This window comes from Montipora foliosa, chromosome 6 (genome assembly GCF_036669935.1).
Source record: "Montipora foliosa isolate CH-2021 chromosome 6, ASM3666993v2, whole genome shotgun sequence".
In the NCBI taxonomy this organism is placed as follows: domain Eukaryota; kingdom Metazoa; phylum Cnidaria; class Anthozoa; order Scleractinia; family Acroporidae; genus Montipora; species Montipora foliosa.
The window spans coordinates 62,486,205-62,496,204 of record NC_090874.1 but is presented as its reverse complement, the minus strand read 5'-3'; the positions used below and the strand labels follow the sequence as shown (position 1 = coordinate 62,496,204).

The following is a 10,000-nucleotide window of genomic DNA, read 5'->3' as shown; positions in this document are numbered from 1 at the left end:
GAGTTCTCAGGGTCCTGATGCGGTACTATCAAATTCTTTGAACTGACACTAAATGAACCGTATTTTTTTTACTTCATCTCATTGGTGGAGGCCAATACATGAATGGTAGATAAGATAAGATAAGATAAGATAAGATAAGATAAGTTTATTTTAGCAACAGCAAATCCATTCCAAAAAAATATTACGTATTTGATACAATCTAGCAATATTTTTGAACGCTTTAATTAAGATCAAACAAAAATTGTACAAAAAAGTAAATTTAATCTTCCCGTAGTGCAATTTATATTGATACAAGATGACTGTACACAGCGTTTTAGGCTGAAAACACGTTGGGAAAATAGAAACGCTTCCTATTTTCCCGATTCGTCCCCGACCATCCCATATTATCGGGGATGTCTTTGATTCATGGTTTGCATTAGTTGCGAAAATCTGGGACGGTAGGGAAGCTGCGAAATCCCCGATCGTTTGGGATTTTCCCGACATATGAAAACTATGCTTAATCTATAGGTCATCCATCCATCCAACGCATTCATCGTAACGATAAAATTTTAATTTTTCAGAACATTCACACCGTTCATAACAATTTCGGTTCTGGAAGGTTGGTGCACACTTTCCAAGGTCAAAGACTTGTAATAATCAGAAAAATTTAAGAATATCGCGAGCATATATGTTTAGATTACATTCTTACATTCTCAATCGTAAGCTTCGCAGTCATCTTGGCTTTAATTCTTATCCCCTTTTTTAAACAGATCATGCTTCTAGCGTTGGTTATCGTTACCACTCTTACGGGCAAGCTTTTCTCCGGAAGCAGAGCAGAGACTTGCTTAAACTCGATCTGCACAGTGAAAGCCAAAGGTCCGTCTGTTGTTGAAGCTGTCCTGGTCAAGATAAAGTTAACGAGCTTGGCATATTTCCATATGATCACAAGTTTTTGTGTCGCATAGCATGGGTTGAGTCAAAATACGGACAAGACCAACGTACCTACAGAAGGGGCTATTACGGCGGTATTTGGCAGGTAATGAATCAAGACATGATGATAAGGCACTACTTTTTCCCTTTTAAGAAGGGACAATTGCAATAACAGTTACAATTAAAGCTGCACAGCGTTGATCATTTAATCTTTCACAGAGTGACAAATGTTTTGTAAAAAAAAAAAAAAAAAAAAAAAACGAAAAGAAAAACAAACCCCAAGCGTTCTCCTAGCAAGGATACTTGAAACAATATCAAAAACTAATAAGCTAAGCACTTGAAAACAAAAGGAAACTTAACAAAAGTTAATTTAGAGAGGAAGACGCAATCAACCTTTTACAGTTCTCTAACTTTATGGCCCTCAACTATACCACAGAGAACAGACCACAACACCGGGAAACGTGACTCCGTGCGCATGCCCTACTATTTGCGAATACTGTGTGGGTTCTTTTACGTCACACAAGATTATGAAAAGAAAAAGGTTGTGAGAAGGGGCCGACGATTTAAAGTCAATGTCCGAGAACACTAGCGGGTCTAATCATTTGGAGATGTCAATACACAGGCAGCTCTCAATTGTCCCCAGTTATTTAAAATCTCTCAGTGTCGTTCTGTTGTTACTGTGGAGCCGCGGAACCACTCGAACACAAATGACGACTGTAGAGCCTCAGAGCAACTTTAGTAATACTGCTTCCGCAGTGGCCCTGTATTCTGTAGTTGCGTATAAATGTCAGATATTGAAAAAAAAAAAAAAAAAAAGAAGAAAACAATGCTTGTTTACACAGTTATATAACACCACACATGGCGCGGTGGCCTCGTGGTCGGTGCTTGACTCCGGATCGAGTGGTCGGGTTCGGGTCCTGGCTGGGGACATTGGTTGTGTTCTTGGGCAAGACACTTTACTCTCACGGTGCCTCTCTCCACCCAGGTGTATAAATCGGTACCGGCGAAAATGCTGGGGGTAACCCTGCGATGGACTAGCATCCCATCCAGGGGGTAGTAGTCGCTTCATGCTACAGAAACCGGAGATAAGTGCCGGCCTGGTGGACCTTGTAGTCTCGTAGCTAGCCTGCGAACACAGACGTATTTCCGGCTGTCGCTGGTTCCGCCGAAAATATTATAAAATACGTCTGTGTTCGCAGGCTATCTCGTAGCGGACTTTACCTTACACGCGCAAATTTAAGAAAGAAGATATTTTACTAGAGGAAGGAAGGAATGGTCGCCTTCCGGACGAGTATTTGTTTTCCAAGAGAAGCATTTTACATTTTCCTCAGTGTTCAAAGCAAAACTGTTTGCAATTTGCCACTTTAAATGAAACCGTAACAGAAAGTTAACGCCTTATACCACAGGCACCCCAAGCTCAGGTGAGAGAAAGCCAACATATTGGGATTTGTATGGGAATCTCAAGACTTACGAAGATAATTATATGAACATATTCTCAGTTAAAAGCATAACCTTATTGCCATTGCGGGTCGCATCATTTCTGTTTTGTTTTGTTTGTTTGTTGTTGTTTTTCTTTTTTCAGATTCAACGCGATTTGAGCCATTTTTGAATTTCTTGGTTGCCAACGGTATTGTAGAATACAGTTGGCAACCTAAGATTTTTTCATACAATTATCTTAAGATTTTTCTCAGGATTCCCATACAAATACGTATATTTCTGTAGGCCACGTTGGCTTTCCCTCACACTGAGCTTGGGGCGCCTGTGCTTGTACTGGCAAGAATGGGTCGACTGAACGAGATCTTTACTATCATGAAGTAACAACGGTTTCCGGTCATCTTTTAGTTTTAACAGCGTTGTAAGTCAAGAAGTAAATGTATTTTACCTTCTGTTTATCCTCTTGCTTTAAATAGGTCGATAGAATTGGTCATGTCGAAACTACAACTCAACGTAGGCCTAGAAATTACTGGAATGAAATCAAGGCGAAGCTTGGCATCGATTGGACAAAAACAACCTGGGCAGACTTAGAAAAACCGCTGTACTCTGGACTGGCAGCCCGACTGTACCTCGCTCGGATTCCTGCGTTAATTCCAACTGGCCTGCCATCGCAGGCTCAATACTGGAAGACTTATTAAAGAAGCTGGTAGTGGCACAGTACAGTTTATTAATGATGTGAAGCTTGCAAGAGGATGCGCTATGTAGTCTTTCATATCTATCTTTCCCTCCCGCAGTATGCGTTGTTTCCGTCACTCTTGGGATTTTCTTTTTTTTAATGTAATGCTTTCATATTCAGGATTTTTTTTTTAATGTAATGCTTTCATATTTTTATTCTTAATAATGGCTTTATTTTTGTTTTTGTCATTTACTATAATCCAATAAACCTAAGCGAGACTGAACGTATTGATTTAACTGTCGTTCCCAGTCAGTTTCCGGTCCGCACACCAGCTCATGGGTGCATCCCTTTTAAGGGCTTTCTTCGTCGAGAGTTGGCCAAAAGCTCATTTCAATACAATTAACAATTCTATTTGCAACATTGACACAAAAGGTGGATCTTACAGCTCGATTCTGTCGGGAAAACGAAGCGTTCTGCATTTGCTCGCGCTCCTCTGTTCGTCCAACGCCGGCTGAATCAAAATCTTGGAACATCTCACTTTCGATCAAATTAAATTGAAACGCTTTTACTTTTACAGCTATCTTTAATTTCATTCAACTTTGACATGGAACATAATGACAACCATACAAACTTTTCGAGTATTAATCGTCACGAGAATTTTCTTTCCAGTCTTCACCATTTTAACTTTCAGTACATCTTTGATTCATTGTCATTAAAAGATCTTCCATTATTCCAAAGCCCTGCAAAGTAAATATATAAGACCTTTGTTATTTCAGAAAACTTTTAACGTAATTTTCAGCCATGGGACAATTAAGATGAAATACGATATCTGTATGGAAAACTGCACTGTGGTAGTCGAAATCAACACAAAATTTAACTGATCATACATTTGGGATTATTGTAAATCTTAGTGGTCATCAGGCACATTCATTACCTTTCTGTGTGGCAAGTTTAAAAAAAAAATCTGTACGTGGGAACATTTTGGGAGCGAACGTCCTTAAAAGATCGGCTTTCCAAAACAAGCGGTTGGCAATTTCACAAATGGCTTTCCGGTCCCGAAAAGTTTTCGGGACTTTCGAGAAACGGGCTGCGAGAGGTTTTTCTCCGGGTACTTCAGTTTACCCATTTTCTCAAAAATCATAGATTAATTTGATTTGAGTTGAGTTCAGTTTGATTTGGTTTCAAAGTATATTGTTGTATCCCTAGACTTTCACTGAACAAAACGAGAACTGTGATTGATAATATATGATGACATTGTCTGGTAACTCGGGAAACTAGTTAGTTATGTTTCTCCTCGAATCCTGTTGTTTTCCTCGCCCTCGTCTCGGGAATCACCCAGGACTCTGCTTCCCTCGGGTCCACACAGTGAGGGCCCGTCTACACTAATGCATTTTCGAAAACGTCCGTTTATATTTGACCGTCCACACTAAAACGATCCAAAACGGACGTTTTCAAACCGGTGATCCACAAAAACGGAGGTTTTTTAATACGCTTTTGAAAGTGGGCACTTTTGAAAACGGAGATCTATATCGTTCTAGTGTGAAAACGGAGGTTTTAGAATACGTGTGACGCCATAATCATGTGGATGCCTCACTTTTGGCGCCAAAACGTACAGATAGTTTTGCTGGCGCTATCGAACACAGGCGCATTAGGGCAAAGAAATTGTGCACCCATAGCCTAGTAACAAAAACGCATCTTTAGAACTCCGTTTTTAGTCACTAGTGTAAATGCAGATCTTCTTATCTGTTTTCAGATCCGAAATCAAGTTTTTGAGAAGGGAGGTTTTCGAAAACGCATTAGTATGGACGGGCCTTGAGAGTATAGTGTACCAAATTAGTGCCCCCGCGCTACAAGACTTGACACTTAAATAAAGTACGTAATTTAAGTCCATTGATCTTATTGATGGCGGGATAGCTGGTTACAAGTCGAACCTATGTATTCCCCTTGCCATTTCGAAGGCTGACTACCACTTTATTGTAGGTAAAATGAATCAGAGGGAGCTGGTCCAATAAATAGATTCGACAGCTGTGGTTTCAAACTTGGTCTTACAGGTAAGTCCAATTTCATTACTGTGCTAAGCCAGAATTCTTACAACACAAAGTGCAAGCAGTGGTCGCGCTGCTATTTCGTCCTCACCTTTTCAGCTTCACGTTGAAAAAATGTGTATGCAAAAGTTTCAAACATTCCACCAAGCAAGGAGCCAATTCCAAAGACACTGATGGTGCCACGCTGTTCAAATATTGTCCTAAGCGAACCAGGAAAAAAACACGTGCAGATCTTAATAAAGAGCGAATGGAATTTCCCTTTGGGCGAATGGGTTTTCAGTTTGGGCGAAACGAGCGCAATCCAATGTCTCTATAGTCTTTCTTCGCCGCGGCAGCAATTTCTTGGAATGCCCGGGAATGATTTTCCGGGAAAAGGGGTCTAACACGGCTCCTGCCTGGGGCTTCTAATAATCTAAGGAATCCGGGAAAAAGAGCCTTACGTTCTTTAAGATGCGTTTTCGGCCATTTTGTCAAATCAGACGACGACGACTTTGTCATAGGAAATTAACGCGAATCGTTAAAATTTTGATTACCTTAATTTCATGGAGTGTTAATTTCCTATAATAAGGTAATTTCCACCAACTCAAGTTTTGGAGCATAAGCCAGAACGTTGAGAGCGACTACAAGAATGTTCATTATTTGAAAATATAACGAGAGTATTAAATATTATGCACACCTCCTCCACAGAGAGACCCCATTATAGCTTTCCAGAAGCGGTATGTGATTGAAGGACGAAAAAACAGATGATACAACAATACACCAAGCCCTGATAACAAAAGCAGCTATTCATCGTAGGGGCCAATGAAAATATGGCAGTCTGGAATAGCTAAAGAATTACTCCCTCAACACGATCTCAAATTTGGCCATTAAGTAACACTGTTATTAGGAAGAGAACGGCAAGGAAATGCACCAAATATAAAACAAATATTCAGAACAATTCATCTTTATACATTAAAGCTAAATAATTTTTTTTTGTCTAGTCATTGTTCAAGATAATGTAATTGCTGCGTAAACTCACATATTAAGGCAATATAAGGTCAAAGATTCACTGAGAGCAATGGGACATGACAAAATGTGCACCAAAAATTCATTTGTGGCAATATTTTTACGATCTACATGTAGACTCCTAGATACACTGCAAGATCTCAATACAAAGGATCGATTCTTACTCGGGAAAGTAAATTTCAACCGGAAATTCCCATTTTAGAGCCAGGTGGAACGATACAGTGCTAATTTTCCTAAAAAATCATGATAGTTATTTAATAAGCAAACACCAACCAGCTTTCCGCTTTAATGACACAGACAGATTTTGTGATGTTGTCAGTTATTTTTGAAGACTTACCAACCAGAGTGAACAATACATACCAGTCAGGGTTATTTTCACAAGTTCTGTAACAACTGAACTCTTCAAGAGAAGCATACTTCGACCATGTCAGATTATAACAATGAAGGCGTAAATATTTTTCTTTTTTATTTAGCCATGCTTCCTCTTCTACTTCAATCTTTCCAAAAGGACAAAGCTAAAAAGATGGATTCACACAATTTTAGACTAAAATGTTAGGCCTGACAAAAAGAATAACACAACGAATTATTCATTCTTACATCTATATTTTTAATATAAGTTAGAACTCATTATACATAGGATTCTCCTTAATACAGTTACTGTACCTTTCTTAGAATTCCTGGTAAAACATTGACACATTCACCTCTTCTCACTACATATTCCTCTGCAGTTTCTGGGTCTATAAACAAAGAGACTTGAAAAGTTGCAATACATGGTTTTAAGGTTACTTTGTCACTTTTCCATGGATCAGGTGTTAGTTCATTGGGAGTAATCAATTTTCCATTCCAAAAAACAAAGGGTGAGGTTGCTGATCATTTTTTATCATTCGCTGAAGTATTTTGAAAAAAAAAAAAAAACCTTCTATCTGATCTGCTAAAATAATTTTGTGATTGGACCAGATGAGAAATAACTTTTGTTAACCAGATTTGGTGAAGTGAAAAGTTCTTATCTATGAGTCTTGGGTTTGATTGCCATGCAAGATTTTAGCCTCCCATCGTATGTGAGGTCTGAACTAAACAAAATGTAAATGTAAATGCTTTGTTTATAGTGGATTAGCGCACTTAATAAATATCACACTAGTTCACAGGAAACCCACTTTTAATAATCTGTAAGAAACAATTCAAACAAAATTCAAACTTAACACAAACATGATTAAGAACCCCATCTGGCATGAGGCAACCACTTAGCTATTTACAATGAAAAAGCAAATCCAAACCAGGTTTGAATGAGATTTGAACTCGGGACAACTGCATGAAAACCCAACGCCCTAACTACTGGACCTAAATTGAACGATCTCAACCTGTCTCAAGGGCTTTATTATCTCCAGGTACTGCAGTTTTCCCCTTATTCTATTCACAGCTAATTACATCTGGCTGTGACGCTGAGATCAAGCTACATGGACTGTATAGTGGCTGCCAGAGGTGCCTTATCAATATGCTTTTAACTTGATGTTATGAGCTGTGCCCTTTATGCTTCTGATGAGTCCCTAGGACTTGTTCTGACTGAGAACATAGAACAGGCTGGCTACCTTTGATTTCCTGATGTTTGTTAGCCTATCAGGAGTAACCAGATATCTGCCTTTGTGTTCATTAAAAAAAAAAAAGAAACAATATAAATGCTACATGTACTATCTAGTTACCTATTTTATGTTCCAAGACTGTTATGGCTGTTACATTTGTCTCCTTTCCACAAGAATACTGTGTACATGATAAAAATGTGAAAATTTCACATGCTATTAATCACTCACTAAAAAACGATCCCCATTAATTAACCCTTTTGACACCCAAACTGGCCTTAAAACCGGCCAGACTTGTTGACGAGTTGACGAGTAAATTAAAATTGTCTGCCATCAGCCATAGTAAAATCTGATAAGTATCACCCCTTGTGATCAAAGATCTCTGTGAAAAGGATGATAAAAGGATGACCGAGGATCAGTGGCTCAGTTGGTTGAGCATCAGACTTTCATGTGGGAAATCACAGTTTCAAATTTAGAATAGTCACACCAACACTCAGGGTCTTTAAATAAATGAGGGGAAAGTGCTGTCTTTGTATTAAATTTCATTTGCAAATGGTTAGACAACGAACCATAGGCGTGGCTCACAACCTTTCCTGGTAATCAACACTCAACAGGGTCGGCCAGGGTTTTTGGGTATATGGTATACAGGGGCTTTTTAAATCGGGTATAGGGTATATTGCAGCTTCAATACTGGTATTCAGTATAGCACTTTCTTTGAATTTCAGGTATACAGTATACAATGCTTCCATTAATTTTGGGTATATTTGCATAAATTTTGGGTATTTTCATGGCGAATTTTTTTCCGGTATACACAAGTTGGAGCTGAAACCACCATGAGACTGTATGTGATATGTATGGTATATAAATCCATCACCAGTACGATCCCCCACACACATTTCCCTTAGGGGTAAAAATTCAATTTTGCATCAGTTTGGCAAGTCAGAAACAAGACAACACTGGACAATTAATAACCATGTAACAATGTTTACCCAATTTCCTTTGTTTTAGCTCCCTTAATGTCAATCTTGATATGAATATGAATCGAGAGTTGCCAAATTATTCAATCTTTTATGAATTGTTATTAAGATTTGACGCAATTGTCAGGTGCTTGCATAATGAGGTGAATTCTTCAGAAAACACTAGTAAAATTATCGAGCCCTCCAGAGTGTCCCCAACCTAGCAATCCTTAATCTCTAGAGCTTGCTAAAATTAAAAAACAACATGTCCACCCTTGAAAAGCAGTTTACAATTTCATTTCAGCCCGAGTCGTCATCACAACTTTCCATAGCGAAGTTGTTCATTATGGAAAAGGTCATGCAATAAGCCTATTAAGCTTAAAGCGGTGACTAGCTGACATTTGCAGACTGCAGACTGCAGACTGCTACAAATAGCACTGATAAACAGTATTTAAGTCTAAGAACCCATTTTAAAACGGTTAGCTTTCAATAATTGTGATTTAGGGTTAGTCTGCAGTCTGCAAATGTCAGACACCGAGCTTAAAGCGACTGAGGGAAATTAACAAGGCATGGACACCGATCGACAGGGGCAACTTCATTACCTTCTTGAAGTAAGCGCGAGTAACGTTCTCAAAAGGATGCTTAAACACGTAATTGATGTCCAAATGCCGGACCATATTCCCAGCTCGTTTCAGCCATAAAATCTGCGGAAATGTCGACTCTTTCTCGGGAAGTCTGCATGCTGTTTCGATTTTACAGGAGGTGAAACGTCAATTGCTATTGGCCAGCGTTGTTTCCACAAGCCAATCAAATGAGAGCTTTGAAGATTCCAAAATGGCGGATGAAAAGGGTGGAATATGCTGGACGACAGTGGTGCCTTCGCGTTTCCAAGAACTACAATTCGAAAAGGAATTGGATTAGAAACACCTAACTACGGCTCCTCTTGCAAAGGTTATTTGTTATTTTGTCTTTTTTTTTTCTTTGCGTTTTTAATTTGGTCGCCTAAAACGTCTTGATGAGAGTCAGTTAGTTTTGGCAACATATCATTGGTCTAACTATGTAGGCATGATTTGCTCAAGTGTTAATATAATTTTGTCTTTGTATAGTAAAACTGAAAATATTTTCTCAAGATGATACTGTGTCACATACAAGCGAAAAAGATTTTGTGATTGGCGAAGGTAAATATGTAGGCCATTTTAAGTAGAAATTTCTAAATTTAGTGTGTCGTGTAGTGTGCTTTCATAATGTGGCGAAATTAATATTAATTTATTCTGTAAGCATACCTTACCCCCCCTTTTTTTTTTAACCTGCACCCCCAAAAATCGGAAGAGTCATTTTATCGGTGCATTTGAGATTTAAATTTTGGCAGCTTCTTTGATGAAACTGTTCCTTGACCTCTTC

The 10,000-nt window shown here is 38.7% G+C and overlaps 2 protein-coding genes and 1 pseudogene across 5 annotated transcripts in view; 2 read left to right on the top strand and 1 right to left on the bottom strand.

Moving 5' to 3' along the window:
• LOC138008082 (uncharacterized) overlaps positions 1 to 3,434 on the top strand; it is a 49,427-nt pseudogene extending 45,993 nt beyond the window's left edge.
• Positions 3,435 to 3,582: 148 nt separating this feature from the next.
• On the bottom strand, positions 3,583 to 9,359 carry LOC138008083 (PRELI domain-containing protein 2-like). The gene is made up of 6 exons (XM_068855273.1): positions 9,202 to 9,359; positions 7,767 to 7,824; positions 6,733 to 6,806; positions 6,430 to 6,584; positions 5,156 to 5,264; positions 3,583 to 3,759 (listed from the first exon to the last, which is right to left on the bottom strand). The coding sequence occupies exons 1-6, from the start codon at positions 9,274 to 9,276 to the stop codon at positions 3,700 to 3,702; spliced, it is 531 nt and encodes a 176-aa protein (XP_068711374.1). The 5' UTR covers positions 9,277 to 9,359; the 3' UTR covers positions 3,583 to 3,699.
• A 51-nt stretch (positions 9,360 to 9,410) lies between these two features.
• Positions 9,411 to 10,000, top strand: part of LOC138008080 (peptidyl-prolyl cis-trans isomerase FKBP5-like) — a 12,294-nt gene continuing 11,704 nt past the window's right edge. For 3 of the 4 annotated variants that reach the window (XM_068855266.1, XM_068855265.1, XM_068855264.1), the window contains exons 1-2: positions 9,411 to 9,550; positions 9,706 to 9,777. In XM_068855266.1, the coding sequence (XP_068711367.1) occupies positions 9,457 to 9,550; positions 9,706 to 9,777 (166 nt within the window). In that variant the 5' untranslated portion in view covers positions 9,411 to 9,456. The remainder of the gene's footprint in view (positions 9,551 to 9,705; positions 9,778 to 10,000) is intronic. The other variant, XM_068855267.1, reaches the window with a different exon arrangement.